This window comes from Zootoca vivipara, chromosome 2, assembly GCF_965207765.1.
Source record: "Zootoca vivipara chromosome 2, rZooViv2.hap1.1, whole genome shotgun sequence".
NCBI lineage: Eukaryota > Metazoa > Chordata > Lepidosauria > Squamata > Lacertidae > Zootoca > Zootoca vivipara.
The window spans coordinates 116,832,009-116,852,262 of NC_142584.1; the positions used below are offsets into that span (position 1 = coordinate 116,832,009).

General features: G+C 44.9%; 1 protein-coding gene across 1 annotated transcript; it reads right to left on the bottom strand.

The window, feature by feature from the left end:
* Positions 1-1,071: 1,071 nt before the first annotated feature.
* LOC132591125 (uncharacterized) lies at positions 1,072-20,190 on the bottom strand. The gene is given in 11 exon segments (XM_088662522.1): positions 1,072-2,093; positions 2,095-3,800; positions 4,439-4,565; positions 5,523-5,605; positions 7,033-7,201; positions 8,250-8,263; positions 10,259-10,813; positions 14,108-14,234; positions 16,475-16,655; positions 17,312-17,370; positions 17,883-20,190. Coding segments are annotated over 9 exon segments (2,931 nt in total). The 5' UTR covers positions 16,490-16,655; positions 17,312-17,370; positions 17,883-20,190; the 3' UTR covers positions 1,072-1,958.
* Positions 20,191-20,254: the final 64 nt, after the last annotated feature.

Genomic DNA, 20,254 nt, shown 5'->3' on the forward strand with positions numbered 1-20,254 from the left:
AAAAGAAAGACAGAATACCAAAATAAGACGATGCTGGAATCTGGAGGTTAAGAGATACTGTCGCCTGTGGAACTATGATTAAACTATCATTTGGAAAAATAGCTGCCCAGCCAGTGGCAGTGATTTTCAATATTTTTGAGTTTACGGCTGCCGTGACCCACCAAGTTCTTATTGCATTACCCCGTGCGATAGGGAAACCCCACTGTCTCAGGTAAATGGGAATTCCTCCATTCCATCCCAACCCCCTTTTTAGTGCCAGGTGTCTTTGGCATGTGTGTAAACGGGAGCACGTCTGCTGATTGCGCACAAGTGGGGATTGCCCTGTTTCACTTTTTACTAGTGCTGGCCAAACTTTCCATATTGCTGGGTTTAAATTTAAGTGTGGAACCCAGGCGCAAAAAATTCAGGAAGCAGAAGGAATAAAACAGCAGATACGTTAAGCCAAAACAGACATCAGTTGGCCACAATTACTGGTAATCATAGAATCCAGCAGAACTAGGAAACAGCTCTCGCCTTTGTCTCTAGCCCGCCAGAGATCATCAACCAGTGCGACCAAGGCAGTTTCAGTCCCATGATGAGGCCTGAATCCCAACTGGAAGGGATCCAAGTGGTCCGCTTCTTCCAGGCGTGCCTGGAGTTGTTCAGCAACCACTCGCTCAGTCACTTTGCCCAATAATGGTAAATTTGGAAGAAGATCCCTCCCTTTCCCCCCCTCTGGGGGGCTTAGGCAAGCGAGTCTGGGGGGAGCCCACCATCCTGGGGATCTTGGTGGGAATGGACCTTGAGAGATACATGCAGGCACCTCCAAAGTGGTGGGTTTCCAGTCCTCTGCAAAGTGGGGCTGAGTTAATTCATCTCCACAGACAATGCTGAATGGAAGGGGCCCTGCCTTCAAGGCACTTTGTGGATGACACTCTCCAGAATGTGCCAGTGATAAGAGTGTGGTCAGCAGAGTATGCAGCAGAACATCGGAGGATTCCCCGTAGCCAGCTTCCCCCAATTTCCCGTTAAGAGAAAAACTCATTTCCCACGCGGTTACGTTTAAAGTATGAAGTGTTTATTGTCTCAAAACACAGGACAAAGATAAACACACTAACAACTATCAGACATTTCTTCTGAATTAAAGAAACAAATATACAAGTGAGATCCACTAGCATTTTCCACGCTGGCTCACACTGCTGTGCAAAACATTATAGCCGCTCAGACTCTCCCCTCCTGAATGCAATGCAGTCTTGACTTTTATACCTGCCTCTGCAGGCCTCGAGATACCCGAGATGAAGGGAGGAGTAAATGTGGGAGGGGATGGAGGAGAGTTTTATGGCTGGACTCTATCTGGGACTTTATCTTGCACCTCTGAGCCTCCTTGAAATTCCTCTCCACCTATGATTCCCCAAACTGCTCCTCTACCACTGCCTATCTCCTGCTTCAAGGATGGGAGACACCACCAATTGATGGCCTGTTCCCCTGCATTTTTACCCTGTCCTCCTGCCCAATGTCTGGACTCTTTTTTTTTAACTAAATTTTATTTTTAACTTTCAACTTTTACAAACTTTTTAGCCACAAAAACAAAGACTTTACAAATCTAATTTCCCTTCCCTTCGACTTCCCGCCCCTCTCTTCTGCGTTTATTTATTTTATATCTTTTTAAATTAATGGAATATGAATAAATGGTGAAATGCACTGGGAAAATAAGAAATTTAGAAGAGAGAGCAATCTTAGGACTCTTGGCAGTACCGCACACTGGCTTAAAGGAGAAGGGACACAAATTGCCTCTATACTGAAGAGGCAGGCTTCTCATCCAAAATGGAAGGCAAAAAAAAAAAGCCAATTACGAAAAAACAGAGTTAAGGAAAATTAAAATTAAAGATTCAGAAGCCAATTCTAGCACTCAGCACTTTCATATGCTCCCTGTAGGATCTCTTGATATGACTGAAGATCTTTCTACACTCCAACACTTTCTAAGATGTTTCCCCTATTTGAATTCTTTGAGGTCTAGTCAGGTAGGTTCTGCTGCCAAAGCTCTTATGTTTAGTAAGTTTGCTACTCTGATTAAAGCTCTTCTTGCACTCCAAACGTTTATATGGTTTTTCCCCCTGTATGAGTTCTTAGATGCCGATTAAAGGGGCCACTCTGACTGAAACTCTTTCCACACTCACAGCACTTATAAGGTTTCCCCCCTGTATGAATTCTTTGATGTGAGCTAAGAGAGCTACTGTCAATGAAGCTCTTTCCACACTCGCAGCATTTATAAGGTTTTTCCCCTGTATGAGTTCTTTGATGCGCGGTAAGAGAGCTACTGTGCCGGTATGTCTTTCCACACTGCAAACATTCATGAGGTTTCCCCCCCGTATGAGTTCTTTGATGCTTAGTCAGGTTGTCACTGTGACTGAATTTCTTTCCGCACTCGCAGCATCTATAAAGTTTTCCCCCTGTATGGGTTCTTTTATGTCTTGTGAGGTGGCTCCTCCGAACGAAGCTCTTTCCACATTCCAAACACTTGTAAGGTTTCTCCCCTGTATGAATTCTTTGATGAGAGATGAGAGAGCTACTGTCAAAGAAGTTCTTTCCACACTCCCAGCATCTATAAGGTTTCTCCCCTGTATGAGCTCTTTCATGTATAATGAGCTGGCCTCTCCTACTGAAGTTCTGTCCACATTCCAGACATTTATAAGGCTTTATGCCTGAATGAGTTATTTGATGCAAAGTAAGGGAATATTTGTGACTGAAGTTCCTTCCACACTCCAAACATTCATAAGGTTTCTCCCCTGTGTGAATTCTTTGATGGGTAGTGAGCTGGCCACTTTTATTGAAGCTCTTTCCACACTCGCAGCATTTATAAGGTTTTTCCCCTGTGTGAGTTCTTTGATGCGAGGTAAGAGAGCTATTGTGCCGGTATGTCTTTCCACACTGCAAACATTCATGAGGTTTCCCCCCCGTATGAGTTATTTGATGCGAACGAAGGTGGCTTCTTTCCCTGAAGCTCTTTCCACACTCGCAGCATTTATAAGGCTTTTCCTCAGTATGAGTTCTTTGATGAAGGGTAAGGGATGCAGCGTAACGAAAGCTCTTTCCACACTCCAAACATGCATGAGGTTCCTCCCCTGTGTGAATTCTTTGATGCTTAGTCAGGTTGTCACTGTGACTGAATTTCTTTCCACACTCGCAGCATCTATAAAGTTTCCCCCCTGTATGAGTTCTTTTATGTCTTGTGAGGTGGCTCCTCCGAACGAAGCTCTTTCCACATTCCAAACACTTGTAAGGTTTTTCTCCTGTATGAATTCTTTGATGAGAGGTAAGAGAGCTACTGTCAAAGAAGCTCTTTCCACACTCCCAGCATCTATAAGGTTTCTCCCCTGTATGAGTTCTTTCATGTATAGTGAGCTGGCCTCTCCTATTGAAGTTATGTCCGCATTCCAGACATTTATAAGGGTTTCTGCCTGTATGAGTTCTTTGATGCAAAGTAAGGGAGTATTTGTGACTGAATTTCTTTCCACACTCCAAACATTCATAAGGTTTCTCCCCTGTGTGAATTCTTTGATGGGTAGTGAGCTGGCTACTTTTATTGAAGCTCTTTCCACACTCCAAACATTTATAAGGCTTGTCCCCCATATGAGTGCTTTCCTGCTTAGTGAGGGACTCACTGTGAACGAAGCTTTTTCCATACTCCCGGCATTCATACGGTTTTTGTTGACTGTTGGTTCCAACTTGAACCCCCAGTTTCTGTTGTTCCTCCTGCTCTTCAGCTCTTTCTGGTGCCACTTCTGATGGTTCCCCCTTAATGCGGATCCCCCAAACATCTCCTGGTGGATCAAAAGGAAAGCTAGTGAAATGCTGCATTTTATAAAAGCCTGTCTGTATAAGGCCTCAGCCACATTGGAGCTTAATGTGGACTTGAAGTTGCTTGTGTCTCTCTTTTTTATTTTGCATCAACTACTATTTCCCCAATGGGCTCAAAGATCTCTCCCTCTCCCACAAACACCTCCTGTGTATGCTCAGTTCCCTGGGGACAGAGAGCAGGTTCAGATCCCTTGCTAGGGTTGTCCGGACCTGGACCTCACAGAACTACCATTCCCAGCAGCCTGGAGACAGCTGTTCACCTCCCTCGTAAGGTGGTGATCTCTCCTTTATTGGAGATTTCTAAACAGAGTGTAGGGGCCACCTGTCAGGAATACTTGAGCTGTGGCCCCTGCTTTGTAGAGGGTTGGAATAGATTACCCTGGAGAACCCTTCAAGGTCTACAATTCAGGGAGTCTATTTACAAAATGTCCTCATCCAAGTGGCAGCCCACTCTTCTCCCTCCTAAATTCAGCATTTCCTGATGCAAGAGAAACCAATAAATAAATAAATAAGATTTAAAATATAATAAATAATCACGTTAGTGAATTGTGGGCATGTTGAAGCTATAGACCTTAAGGTAAAAATAAAAAAGCATCCTTACCTACAGATACCACCATCTCATGAATCTCTAGCATGACCTCCTCATACAGAGCTCTCTGTCCTGGATCCAGCAGGGCCCATTCCTCATCAGTAAAACTGAAGGAGACCTCCTCAGTGTTCACCAATCCCTAGAAGAAATCAATTCCCTTCCTCATATAACCTTCAGGGAAAGGTGAGGCAACAATGTACCCTCCAATCCAATTGGACAGTGAGCAAGTGTGGGTTTCTTTACCTTCGGTGTTTAGAAAATAAACAAATGCAAATGGCATCTACCCATTAGTTCTTAAAGAAGATTCCAAATAAAGCTACCAATATCGTAGTGCTAGTATACAAATGGTGCAGCTGTCTTTAGAATAGTGTATAGTTCCAACCGGCTGTCCTCTAAAATTGTATCGTAGAGCCAGAAAACGTTGGGAAAAGAACCAACAAAATAATCAAGGGATTTTAGAAACTCCCCTATGAGGATTTTTCTAATTTACAGCAAAGGGGCTAAAGAAGGAATATAATAGCATGGTGTGGAGAAACAGGCTAGAGGAAGGTATTTCTTCCTCTAGGGTGATACTGAAGTCCAGGACCGTTCAATTAAGTTAAATGTAGGCAGATTAAGGACAAACAACAGAAAGCACTTCTTCACACCATTAAACTCTGCAGTTCACTACAACAACATGCAGAAACGGCTGCCAAATTAAAAGAGAACTGGACAAATTCATAGCAGATAAGGTTAAGACCACCAGCCATGATCGCTGAGCACTGCCTCCACTTGTTATGGGCAGTATACTCCTCACTGCCACTTCTAGGGAATCACCTGAAGAGTGCTGTTGCGTTCAGCTCCTGGTTGCAAATTTCCCACAAGCATCTAGTTAGGTATCTGTTGGAATAGGATGCTGGACTAGGTGGGCTAAAGGCCTGATCCACCAGCTAGGCTTTCCTTAGGTCATGTTTATGGTGTCATGTTTATGGTCTCGAGCCAGCCCACTTCCTCAGAGGCAGCCGCCTCAAAAGCACACGGGTAAGAGTGTGATCCCTCCAAGGATGGACTCACTCCAGCTATCCCCCAAATCTCTCCCCAATGATCTTTCCCTTACCTCAGCTGGACGCATGGTGATCACTTCCTCTCCAGGGTATCGTAGGGTGGGTCCAGAGTCTTGTTCTGATGCCATTGCACATCCTGTGAATGGGAAGATGGCGGCCTAAGAACTCATGAAAACAGTGAAAAGGAAGTTCCTAATTGCCCACAAGAGTGTGGTGACCAAACAGGACCTGAGAGGCTAAAGAGTGTTTGAAAAGATGTATTTCAAATACATCAACAGAAGACCAGCAAATGCAGTTTAAATTACGAAAGGTCTGACAGTAATATTATGAACAAGAAACCAGTGGCATGTTACACATTGCAGAAATGTGGGAAAAAGAGGGAGAAATAAGGAGCAGCCTATATGGAGATCATTTCTTTTTATAAGGACCTTTCTTTTAATAAAACATGAAAATTGGGGTAACTACATTTAACACCTGGGACACGGGTGGCGCTGTGGTCTAAATCACAGAGCCTAGGGCTTGCCGATCAGAAGGTCGGCTGTTCAAATCCCTGCAATGGGGTGAGCTCCCATTGTTCGGTCCCAGCTCCTGCCCACCTAGCAGTTCGATAGCACGTCAAAGTGCAAGTAGATAAAAAGCTACCGCTCCGGCAGGAAGGTAAACGGTGTTTCCGTGTGCTGCTCTGGTTCACCAGAAGCGGCTTAGTCATGCTGGCCAGCTGTCTGCGGAGAAACGCCAGCTCCCTCAGCCTATAAAGCGAGATGAGCTCTGCAATCCTAGAGTTGTCCACGACTGGATCTAATGGTCAGGGGTACCTTTACCTTTTTACATTTAACACCTCCTTCAAGGATCACTGCTTTGTGTTAGCGAAGGGGCTATGAGCTATGCCGTGCAAGGCCACCCAAGATGGACATGTCATAGGGGAGAGTTTTGACAAAATGTGATCCACCTGGATTTAATATTTAGCTATCTTTTATATATACAGTGGTACCTCGGGTTAAGAACTTAATTTGTTCTAGAGGTCCGTTCTTAACCTGAAATTGTTCTTAACCTGAGGGACCACTTTAGCTAATGGGGCCTCCCGCTGCCACGCAATTTCTGTTCTCATCCTGAATCAAAGTTCTTAACCCGAGGTACTATTTCGGAGTTAGCAGAGTCTGTAACCTGAAGCGTCTGTAACCCGAGGTACCACTGTATATAGAAATGATGGCTTTAGGCATATCGGTTTCCACGGGGTTCTGTGGGTTTTAGCTGCATTTTCTCTTTTAATTTTATCTGCGATCCGCTTGGAAGACTTTTTTTTATGAAGCGGTTTAGAAATATTGAAAATAATATAAAATAACTACAGCTGCAGCTGTCCAGGGTACATTCTTAAGGACTGGCAATTAATTAATTGATTTCAAAATGAAATATTTTCAGCGCTGAGTATCAGGGCCTACTAAAAAAAACTTTTTCCCCCGCTTGAGCTGCGCGGGGTCCGCCTGGCCTTGAGGAAGCCCCTATTCTGCCCTATGGAAGAAGTCCCAGCAGCAATTCCCTCCTCCATCCCTTCCCACATCTGACCAGGAGGTGGCAGGAGAGGCAGCCTTAGAACATGGAGAAGATCCTCCGCGACGAAGGCAGAGGCCCCTCCAGGCCAAGCAGCTGCGTTCCTATGACAACACTGAAAGGAAGAACAGGCTCGGGACAGGAAGCGGAAGCTCCTCCTCTTGCGAAGGCCTCCCCTTCCGCTCTAGGAATCTCAGCCCTGTGGCCCTGGTTAACCCTTGCGGAGCGGAAGGGAAGTCTGGCGGAATCCTCTCCTCCAGCAGGTGCTCCATGCAGGATCCGGTGCCTATGGGCAACCTTAGTGTCATAGAATCATCATCAATATTATTACTATTACTATTTTATTTATAAATGTCCCGCCTTTCCCCATAACTGAGTGTCTGCGATCGTAGAAAGGATAATCTTTACCATTAAAGAGATTAAAGAGGCATTAAACTCCCATATGGTCAAAATATAAAGATATGAATAACCATTTTAAAATATACCAAATAATCATAAAAAAGGGTCAACCAGTTCTTCACCTCCCTCCCCTGCTCTGTGACAGCTTGTCATAAAATGCACAATAACAGTTTGATCTCAACATACGGTAGTTCAAATCCACAATAAAAGAAGCAAGTTGAAAGGCAAGAGCATTAAAATCAGAATCTCAGAACTGTATAGCTGGAAAGGGACCCAAGGGTCATCTAGTCCATCCCCCTACAATGCAGGAATCTCAGCTAAAGCATCTATGACAAGTGGCCATCCAACCTCTACTTAAAATCCTCCAAGGAAGGACAGTCCACCACCTCCTGAGGGAGACCATTCCAATGTCGAGCAGCCCATACCATCAAAAGGTTTTTCTGAATGTTTAGTCGATAATCCCTTCTTGTAACTTGAAGCTATTGATTTGAGTCCTACCCTCCAGAGTAGGAGAAAACAAGCTTCTTCCCTCTTCCATGTGACAGGCCTTGAGATATTTAAAGATGGCTATCATATCTCCTCTCATTCTCTTTTCCCAGTTAAACATACCCAACTCCTTCACACGCTCCTCATAGGGCTTGTTTTCCAAACCCTTCATCATCCTGGTTGCCTTCCTCTGCAAACGTTCCGGCTTAATAAATCTCTTCCAAGTTTTTATTATTATTAATTAAATAATGTTCTGTTCATAATCCAGAGCCCAGGCCAATGTGCACAAACAATAGGAAGTTCAGTTCTTTATTGGCAAAGCACTCGGTTACATCAGCAAGGGATACATGGAACACTTCGGCTAGTGTTAAAAAATAAAGAAAGGTGCGCGAATAGGGGCCAACATATACCAGTGGCACATGCCCACAAGAGACCTCAGGTTCTCCTACCTACCTCTTGACTAGATTTCTGCAATACATTATACGTGAGACCCTTTGTGAAGAAGGCTCAGAAACTACAGGTGCTGCAGCAACTGGCGGCCAGATTGCCAACTGGTGCATAATGCTCTGAGCATATAAAACCTTCCTTCAGGAATTAGCCCACAACCTGCATTCAACATCTGAGGTCCTCCTCACTCTGCGTTCCTCCAAGCGAGGTGCAGAGGAGTGGCAAGCATGGGACTTTTGTGGTGGCTCCCATCACCAAAGGAGGCTACTTTGAGGAGGCAGCAATATTTATTTTCACCAATGCTTTTGACATTTAACTTGCAGAATTTTAGAGATTCTTGGCCTCTTTAAGGGGCTCAGGTATGCTTTCTATGTATACATTTTTTTATAATTTTACTTTGATACAGCCGCTCATAGACTCTCATAGCTTGTCCCCACCTGAATGCAATGTAGTAATACACATGCGTACATTCCTGAGATAAAGGATGAATGAGTCGGGAGGCAGACATCTGGCCTCTGACTGTTGCTAGGTTACGCAGTGCACCTGGTGCTCTATCTCTCAACATCTGGATGTGGGGGAAAGTGCTGGCTCAAGACAGGGACCAAGAAATTAGTGCAACAGCACTCATTTATCAAATTAAACCAACATGCATGATCTGGTGTGCACAAGCAACCGGCGACTTCTCCTGTGTGACAGCTCCAGGTATTATTATTTATTATTACACTCAACATTTTATTAAATATGTATACTGCCCTATACACGCAGGTCTCAAGACAGCTCATGGGATAAAATCACACTATAAAAACACAATATATATATTTAAAACAAAAACCCCACCCCACCCCCCAAAAAACCACATTTTAAAAGGGGATTGGATGTCAATCAGCCTGAGGCCTGGTTAAAGAGCTTTTGCCTGGTGCCTAAAGGTGTATAATGAAGGCGCCAGTTGAACCTCCCTGAGGAAAGTATTCCACAAATGGGGAGCCGCTGCAGAAAAGGCCCTGTTATCGTGTTGCTTCCTCCAGGCCTCTCATGGAGGAGGCACATGAAGAAGGGTCTCAGAAGATGACCTCAGGGTCCAGGTAGGTTCATATGGAAAGAGGTGGTCCTTGTAGCTGTTGCTTTATGCCCCTCGTTGTAAGTGGAGGCAGTGGGTGAGGGGATTGAGGAGAGTCCAATGGCAGGACTCTTTCTGGGACCTTCTCTTCCACTTTGGAGCCTTCCTGCAACTCTTTGCCTGCCTTCATCTTGGCTCTCCTCTACGACCACGAATCCACCTCTTGCCTCACGGGTGGCACTGAACCTCCCTATATATCTTCCACTATCCATCCTAACCCCCACTCGAATACCCACACTGGCTTGCAGAAGAAAGGCCACAAACTGCTTCCATGCTGAAAAAGCAGGTTGAAAGCAAAAGCCCCTTTCCCCTCTAAAATGGAAGGCATACTGGGATCGAAAGGCTTCAGAAGCAGCAAGGGTCTATTGTAAAAGCTGGTGATAAGGAAGGGAATTCTAACACTGAGTAGAATCTTTCATTTGCTCTCTGCAGGAGCTCTTGAGATCACTGAATATATTTCCACCTTCCAAGCTTCAGGTGTTTCCCTTCTATGAATTATTTGATGTGAGTTAAGGGAACCTCTATGACTGAAGCTCTCTCCACACTCCAAGCAATTATAAGGTTTCTCCCTGGTATGAGTTCTTAGGTGCTGAGTAAGGTGACCACTCCAACTGAAGCTCTTGTCACACACCATACATTTATAAGGTTTTTCCCCTGTATGAGTTCTTCTATGCTTAGAAAGGGACCAATTAGCACTGAAGCTCTTTCCACACTCCAAACATCTATAAGGCTTCTCCCCTGTATGAGTTCTTTTATGTCTCGTGAGCACACTACACTGAATAAAGCTCTTACCACATTCCAAACATTTATAAGGTTTCTCCCCTGTATGAATTCTTCTGTGTCTAGTGAGGTGGATATTCTGCCTGAAGCTCCTTCCACACTCCAAACATTGATAAGGTTTGTCCCCTGTATGAATTCTCTGATGCTTTATGAGGGAGTCACTGTGCCTAAAGCTCTCTCCACACTCCCTGCACTGATAAGGTTTCTCACCCGTATGAGTTCTTTGATGCAAACTAAGGTGACCACTTTGACGGAAGCCCTTTCCGCACACCCAGCATTTATATGGTTTTTCTGCTGTATTACATCTTTCCTGAAAAGTAAGGTAGTCTATGCAATTGAAGTTCCTTCCATGCTCCAAACATTCATAAGGTTCCTCTCCGGTGTGAGTTATCTGGCTTTCGTTAATCTGAGAAGCAGTGGATTCCCTCCCCGCATTTTGCGTTTCGTTCCCCTCTTGTATGTTGGTAACATCTTGAATCCACAGCTTCCATTGCTCCTCCTGCTCCTCGGCTTCTTCAGGTGGCACTTCTGGTGGGTCCCCCTCAATCCGGAACCTCCAAACATCTCCTGGTGGATTCAAAAGAAAACCTGATAAAATGCACATCTGCTCATACTGGAATTTAATGTGGCCTTGAATCTGCTTGTGTATTTATTTATTTTTATATTTTACACCATCCCAAGAACATCCTCCTCATCGAAGCGGTAGCCCATGTTATAAGCAAAAATCTTCCCTTATGGGGTACACAAGAGCCCTTATTGAGTTCTCCATCGGTTGGAGAATATAACAGAGGCCAACCAGAGAATTTTGAGAAGCAAAGCCTTTATTTTTGCTGTTGCAACAGGATCCTTCCCCTCACGCAGGAGAACAAGGAAGAAACCCCAAACAAAGGTGTCCTGCCCTTAAATAGAAATTTGAAATTGGTTTCAGCCCACCCTCCAGAAGCATGACCCATACGTCACAGAAGGGGTATAGCCCAAGACCGCACTCCCTAAATTCATCATAGATACATCATGAAAGGGGGAAGTCTGGCGGCAGTAATCTGAGCATCCTGGACCCTGCCCCCTGCCCCCAAAACCTAATCAAGTGGGGGGGGGGAGAGATTTACATTTCCCTGTTTCCCAGCCAAGTTAATCACATCCTTTTGTCTGGCACTCAGGTTTCAGGATGCCAGGAATTATCACTTTAATTCCTGAGACAATGAGAAGGTTTCCCCCACCGCCCTTCTTGCTTGCAGAAGAACACCTGGTCAGAGAGAGTCAAAATGGTGTCAGTCAGGCCTGTCTTCCTGTGCTGCTTCAGACATGTGCCTGTACATTCATGTACATGTTTATGGACAGTTAATATATATATAAAACCTTAAAATTCTTACAACGCCCACCCTTCCTTCTCTTAAACTCAGAAACAGAATAAAGAGGTTTTTAAAGTTGCCAGCCCTTCCTGCTCTTGCCATAGGGACAAGAGCAGGGATCGCAAAGCTTTGGCATGCGTGCTAGTGGCGGCACTCAGAGCCCTCTCTGTGGGAATGCACGCCGTCACCAAAGCAGGGCCGTTGCTGGGTGTAGGCAAAGTGGGCGGTGCCCCCCCCATGCTACTGCGGGTGGGAAACGCTCCAGAGCGCACAGCAGTGGGTGGAGTTGCGCGCTAGCCAACCAGCTGGCACAGAAAGGGGGAGGCAAGTGGGGAAGTGACAGATCTATGGGAGTGCATAGAAGGGACACGCACGCAACTCGCCCGCCACACCTCCTGCTCCGGGCTGTGAGGGAGGAGCGCTGCCCCTGGTGTAGGCGGACTGCGCTCTCCGCCTCCTCTGGGCTCCTGAAAGATGGGAGCAGGAGCTTCTCTGCAGCGATAGTGCGTGTGATTGGTGGCTGTGTCAAGGGCTGTTTCTGATTGGCTGCCATTGCGGTAGAGACGATTGGTGTAAGTCTGTGATGCTGGCGAGCGATTTTCTCAACCAAAGCTCAACAACTCTTGATAGAATCATAGAATAGAATCATAGAGTTGGAAGAGACTACAAGGGCCATCCAGTCCAATCCCCTGCCAAGCAGGAAACACCATCAAAGCATTCCTGACAGATGGCTGTCAAGCCTCCGCTTAAAGACCTCAATAAATAAATCCCCCCCCCAAAGCTCAGCAACTTATGATAAATCCCCCTAAAAGCTCAACAACTCTGGATAACACCCCCAAAAGCTCAACAACTGTGGACAATCCCCCCAAAAGCTCTTAGTGGCTCTTAGTACAGCCCCCCAGTGAACCTTATGGGAAAAGTGTATTTCCAACGTTTGATGGCTCATAACACTATGAGCCATAGTTGGATGAGCCATGGTGTTGGAGTAACACCAGTGCTTTTTTCGGTGGGGATGCAAAGGGGCGCATACCCCTAAACATTTTATGAATTTAAAGGGAGAAGAAATTCACTGTATTTATTATCCCCAATTAGAACTGTATTTATTTTCCCCGATGGTAATTTTCCTGAGTGAAAATGATAGTATCCCTAAGCATTTTAAAAGGGGAAAAAGCACTGAATTATTACACAAAATTATATATCAATGGAACGGGTTACTCAGGCATCCCCAAACTGCGGCCCTCCAGATGTTTTGGCCTACAACTCCCATGATCCCTCGCTAACAGGATCAGTGGTTGGGGAAGATGGGAAATGTAGTCCAAAACATCTGGAGGGCCGAAGTTTGGGGATGCCTGGGTTACATTAACCCTAATGTATGAGTTGTTTTTTCTAAACTCAACCCTCAGTATTCAGGTTAAATTGCCGTGTTGGCACTTTGCGAGAAATAAGTGGGTTTTGGGTTGCAGTTTGGGCACTCGGTCTCTAAAAGGTTCACCATCACTGTGCTAGGAGCACCACCAAAATGGGCCTGCAGAGCAAATGCCTGCAGAGGGCAACACAAGAAAGTGAGCCAAGCTGCACACTTTGGGGAAATACCGGAAGGAAACTAATCAGTCCTACTGGAAGGAAAAATCCCTTCCAGAACCCAAAATGTGACTCTTTCTCTAAAAGGTTCGCCACCACTGGACTAGAGACTTTAAAAAACCACACACAAATGGTCTGGTCTTTATGGCAAGAGTGAAGAACCTTTGAGTGTCTTAAGGTAAAGGGGCCCCTGACCATCAGGTCCAGTCATGTCCGACTCTGGGGTTGTGGCGCTCATCTCGCTCTATAGGCCAAGGGAGCCGGCGTTTGTCCACAGACAGCTTCTGGGTCGTGTGGCCAGCATGACAAAGCTGCTTCTGGCGAACCAGAGCAGCGCACGAAAACGCCGTTTACCTTCCCGCCGGAGCGGTTCCTATTTATCTACTTGCACTTTTGATGTGCTTTCGAACTGCTAGGTGGGCAGGAGCTGGGACCGAGCAACGGGAGCTCACCCCGTTGCAGGGATTCAAACTGCCGACCTTCTGATCAGCAAGCCCTAGACTCTGTGGTTTAACCCACAGGGCCACCTGGGTCCCTTTTGAGTGTCTTAGGATGCTGCTAAACTGCAGCACCCTTCAGCCCCAGCAAGCATGGCCAGGGACAAGTAGGATGATTCAGAATTGTGGTTCAGCATGGTATGCTCAGGGGCAAAATCAGATTTGCAGGGATTTGCATAAGTACCTCATAGCCAATGTGTCCACTCTTTAATGCCTATATCAGATGCATGTCCTGCTTTTGGGCTTCCTCTGAGCACCTGGTTGGCTACTGTGAGAACCAAATTGTGGACTACATAGGCATTTGCATGGTTCTTCAAATGTTCTTTTGTCCAGATGAAAATCCCAACACTCTTTCTAGTGAGCTAATTGATAGTACCACCAACAGGAATTTATACCTCCCATAGTTACTGATTAAGGGGAAAAGGGATATTTACCCAGAGACGCCACCATCTCATGAATCTCCAGCATGACCTCCTCATACAGAGCTCTCTGGTATGGATCCAGCAAGGCCCATTCCTCGTTGGTGAAATTCAAGAACAGCTCTTCGAAGCTCTCTGATCCCTGGAAGAAAAAAAAACACAAACCCTTCCTTGAGATACTCAAAAGGCAAGATGTGGGGCAGCATCTCTCCTCCACTCCCACTGCAATGGGAGACGGAGCAACTGGGGATTCTACCTTTAGTGTTCAGAGACCAACAAATGCATGTTGCATCTACCCATTAGCTCAGTGTTTTTCAATTTTGGGTCTGCAGCTTTTGTTGGACTACAGCTCCTACCATCCCTGAGGACTGGTCATGCTAGCTAGGGATGATGGGAACTGCAGTCCAACAACAGCTAAGGACCCAAATTTGAGAAACACTGCATTAGTTCTTAAAGAAGTCAAATCTTCTAACAATAACGTGTAACTTGTATGTGAGATTGCCCATCTTCCTGTCCTTCAAGAGGGAAGCAAAGGTAGTGACATTTTTTAAAAAAAGTTTCCAGAAACCAGTTTAGTTGCAGGCACCCCCAAACTGCGGCCCTCCAGATGTTTTGGCCTACAACTCCCATGATCCCTAGCTAACAGGACCAGTGGTTGGGGAAGATGGGAATTGTAGTCCAAAACATCTGGAGGGCCGAAGTCTGGGGATGCCTGGATTAAGGTCTCTTTCAGGAAAACTGATGGGGAACATTATTAAAGACAACAACATAACCAAATGTATAGTAGAACAAGCCTTGCTGAAGCAGAAGCAGCATGGCTTCTGCAAGGGTGACTGACGAGCCATTTGATTTTTTTGACAGCGCACCCAAATTCTTTTAGTACAGTCCCTCACCAACGTCTTGGTGAGTCATGGAATAAGAAGAGAGCCCGCCTTATGGATCAGCAACTGCTTAAAGAACAGAAAGAGGAGAATGGGAAGAAATGGCCAACTCTCACAAGGAAGGGATGCTAGAAGTGAAGGCCCCTAAGGATCAGTATTGGGATGAGTGCTTTTAAAATAGCTTATATATGACCTGGAGTCAGTGCTGAGCAGTTAGGTAGCCAAGTTTGCTGATGGCACCCAACTGTTCACAAGAGAGTATTGCGGAGAGCTCCAACAGGACGTCTTCAAATTGAATTGAACACTGAACAGCAAACGTAATTCAAGGTGTTTAAGCAAGTAGTCATACCTTGGTTCTCGAACAGAATGCATTCCAGGAGTCCGTTCAACTCCCAGAACCATTCGAAAACCAAGGTGCAACTTCCAATTGGCTGCAGGAGCAGCGCTGGACATTCAGTTTCTGAAAATCATTCAAAAACCGGAACACTCACTACTGGTTTTCAATCGTTTGGGAGTTCCCAGGCGTTCGGCAACCAAGGTACAACTGTAATTCAAACTTGTAAGCAAGTTTAAGTAATGCACATTCAAGAAAAATGATTCTAATTTAACTAGACTACTCATGGGATCCGAGTCGGTGATGAATGAGCAGGAGAGACAGATAGCTCAGTAAAGAAATTGGCACAGTGTGTGGAAGTTGGGAAATGGTTAGAGAGCATTGGTAAAGTGATTCAAAATAAAGCTGCCAATATCACCATGCAGATATACATCATGCAGATGGTGCAGGTCTCCTTAGAAAACTGTACGGTAATAATTTGTAGAGCCAGAAAATGTTGGGGGACAAAGAAAATAATCAAGGGGTTGGAGATATATGAGGAGTTTCTAATTTGGAACAAAAGTGCTTCAGAAGGAACATGATAAGAGATGTACAGAGGTATGCAAAGGATGGGGAAATGGGAGACAGGGAGGTGTTTCTCCATCTAGGATGATACTGTAGTCCCAGGCTGTCCAATGGAGCTAATTGTGCACAGATTAAGGGCAAACTAAAGGAACCACTTCTCCACAATGTTAAACTCTGCAATTCACTAACGCAACATGCAGTAATAGCCACAAAATTAAAAGAGAACTAGGCAAATTCGTAGCAGATAAGGTTATGATTGACTATCAGCTATGATGACCGTGTGCTGCCTGCTCTTGCTTTGGGCAGTTCCTGGGAAGCACCTGAAGAGGCATGTGGTGCTCAGCTCCTGGTTGCTAATTTCCCAGAGGCATCCCCTGGTCACTGTGGGAATAGGATGCTGGACTAGGTGGGTTAATGGCCTGATCCACCAGCTAGGCTCTTCTTAGGTCATGTTCGAGGTTTCATGAGCAAAACTCAGTCAAGCCAACCCACTTCCTCAGGCGGCACCCTCAGAAGCACAGGGATAAGAGTCAGGCCCTCTCTTACAAGGAAGGACGCACTCCCGCTATCCCCAACATCTCTACCTGATGACCTTTCTCCTACCTCAACTGGACGCATGGTTCTAGTTACAGGTAGGTAGCCGTGTTGGTCTGCCGTAGTCGAAACAAAATAAAGAAATTCCTTCCAGTAGCACCTTAGAGACCAACTCTAAGCATGGTGGTTGCTTCCTCTCCAGGGTAAAGCAGGAGGGATCCACAGTGTTGCTCCAATGCCATTGCACAGCCTGTGAAAAGGAAGTGGTGGTCACTCAAAATGACATTCTTAATTTGTCAAAATGAGCAAGACTGTGGCAATCAAACAGGACCTGAGAAGCTAAAGAGTTTTTGGAGAGATTTATTTTAAATACCTCAACAGAAGACCAGTAAAAGCCTTTGAACTTATGAAAGGTATGAGCAAAAGATTATCAAACAGAAATCAGCAGCACATCACACATTGAGGAAACGTATGAATGAGGGAGAAATAAGCAACAGCATATACAAATGATGGTTCTGGAGTTGTAGATTTATAAATATACAACTTAACTTTTAAACTTATGTCTACTCAGAAAACGAATAGGCAAGATTAAAATTATCTACAATTTAACCGTTGCTGAATTCTCCATAGGCCTGCCTGAACTCCACCAAAATACACAGCCACTGAACTGACGAAAAAACTCAGCTACCAATCCAGAGTGAAATTACAGGCCTTAGATAAGTGGTATTAAGAGATAAATCTTGTATCTAGGATATAGGATCCAGAAAATTTCAAACAGAGAATCAAGCCACGTAAAATTATCCCAAGTTACATGAGGAACAGCTGCATAACATTTTCCATTGTTTTAGGGTGTGCCTTGCCCCCCCCCAGGTCTATTAGAGTACAAGGAAACACAAGGTCACCCACCTGTCAAAATTGTAGTAGACAGTGTAGCAGGGAAAGAGGGAGAAAGATCTGGATTTGCCCTGCCAGGTGATAAAGGGAAAGAGCACATAGAAAAGCATGATTTTAGGAAAAATTATATACAGAAATACATTATATTAGGACAGATATAAATACCGTATTAGGGAAGCTATGTGTTCATTAGTAGAAATCTGCACTAAAATGCCGAATGTCAATGCCGGATGTCAATGCCTGGGTGACTAAATTTAATACGGGGGGGGGGGGGAGAGACACACAGAGAAAACTATGATTGAAAGAAATTGCCCACACCTAATGGATTTTTTGAAAATCCCCAGCAGGCAAGAGGGACGCAGAGAGGAATGAAGCCTTTGTGCATAACAGTTCTGCATGGGTTTGTGAATTTTAGCTGTGCTCTACCTTTATTTTAATCTGTATGCCACTTCAATACTTTTCTGATAAAGGGTTTAGATATTTTGAAAATAAAATAAAATAGTAGATACATTATGAGGGGCCGACATTTTTCTACGAAATATTATCAGTGCAGAGGAACACTTTTGATTCTCTATTTAAAAACCTTTTTCTCTCTCTCGGGTTAAGGTGCGCGGGGCCCGCCTTGCCTTCGTCCTCCTCCGAGAAGCCTCTTCTCCTGCCCTATGGGAGTCCCAGCTCTTCCCTCCTCCTCCTCTCCGTCTCTCCTTCCCCGCATCTGACCCGGGGGCGAGAGGAGAACGGGAGAAGTTCCTCCGGGATCAGGACAGAAGCCCCTCCAGGCCAAGCAGCCGCCTGCCACGGGAATGACAGGCATGGGACAGGAAGCGGAAGCTCCTCCTCAGGCGACGGACTCCCCTTCCGCTCTAGGAATCTCGGCTCTGTGCCTCTGGTTAACCCTTGCGGAACCGATCAGAAGTAAACTGTTGGCTGCTCCGAGCGGAGCGCGAGAGGCGCCCCGATTTTCTCTGGAAAGCCCTGCAGGATCAGGCCCCGAGTGCACGATCCTCTTTTTCAGCAGGTGCCCCATGCAGGATCCCGTGACCATGGGCAGCCTTAGTACCATACAATCATCATCAATGTTGTTGTTGTTCCTGCTGCTGCTATTATTATTTTAAATTGAGAGTCTGACTCTGAGATCGTAGAAATATCATCTTTACCATTAAAGAGATTAAAGAGGCATTAAACTTCCATATGGTGAAAATATATGGATATGAATAACTATTTTAAAATACAGCAAATAATTCTAAAAAGAAGTAACCAGGTCTTGACCTCCTTTCCCTGAACTGTACCAACTTGTCATTGTAGGGAGAACCAGTTCTGAACAGGTACCGTGTCCCTCTCCCCTCATGGGGGCCTATTTTGCTGATGAGCAAGTTACAATGTCTCAAATAAATAGTTCTAGTTACAGGTAGGTAGCCGTGTTGGTCTGACGTAGTCGAAACAAAATAAAAAAAATTCCTTCCAGCAGCACCTTAGAGACCAACTAAGCTTGTCATAGGTATGAGCTTTCGTGTGCATGCACACTTCTTCAGATACACTGAAGCAGAAGTCCCCAGACGCTTATACAAATAAATAGTGTCGTGTTTAGGAGGCTTACACCTATATAAAATACATCCATATATGTTAAAATGCACAATAATTTGACCTCAACATCCTTACTTAAAATGTATAAAACAAGCATGTTGAAAGGAATAAACATTAGAATCAGAATAATAGAATTGCAGAGTTGGATTGGACCCAGAGGATCATCTAGTCCAACCCCCTGCAATGCAGGAATCTCCGTAAAGCATCCATGGCAGGTACCAGCCAAACTCTGCTTAAATTCCACCAAGGAAGGAGAGTGCACAACCTCCAAAGGGAGACCAGGAAACCGTTCCAATGTCCAACAGCTCTTCCTGTCATAAAGTGATTGCTCTCTCTTCCATGTGATAGCCTTTCAGATGTGGTCTGATCAAGGCAGAAGAGTAGTACTATTACTTCCCTTGACACTAATTCTGTGGATGCAGGCTAGAATAGCATTAATTTATTTTTTACTCCTGCTGCATCACACGGTTGACTCATGTCAAGCTTGTGTTCTACTAAAGCTCCGGGATCCTTTTCACATGCACCTTGGCAGCAACTCCCTTCTGAAGGTTCCTTGAGCTGGAGGTTAGGGCAAAGGAGGTGAACCACACACAGCACAAATATATCTCACCGAGAACCCTCCCCTAGTCTGGATATTTCAGAAGCATAAAACTTGAAACCTTCATGAAGGTGAAGAAACATGCAGTCTGAGATGGTGTCCAATCAACACACTAACTTTTACATGGTTGTCTGGAAAAATTATGAGCCTTCTACCCTGTTGTGGTTTCTTGACAAAGTCCTGAGGTTTATTATACAGTCATAGCTTGGTTTTCGAACGGCTTAGTTATCGAAAGCTTTGGCTCCCAAATGTCGCAAACCCAGAAGTGAGTGTTCCAGTTTGCGAACGGTCTTTGTAACCTGAACGTTCAATCGGAAGCTGCGCCTTGGTTTTTGAACATTTTTGGAAGTCGAACGGAATTCCGGAACGAATTCCATTCGAGAACCAAGGTACGACTGTACATGTTTTTTAATGAGCATTTATTCGTAAGGGGTTAAACGCAGTAAAAACAGAATCAACCCAGACTTCATGACAACTGGAAAGAGAAACAAATAGCAATGTCTTGGACAATGAAACAATTAGAGGAGCTATCATATATCCAGAATATTTCTGGCCTTCCTGACAGGGGCTGAGGGAGACCTTTTGTCCATGAAGAAGGTGATCTGAGAGGCTACACTCTTTGGAAAAATATACTTAATGTATGTCAGCAGAATACCAAGTAAAGCATTTACATCTATTAAAGATCTGCAGCATAGCCATTACAAGGAATCAGTCTATTTATAATTATTTTGTAATTTTAGATGAGATGAGAGAGAAATGTCAGATCCCATAGG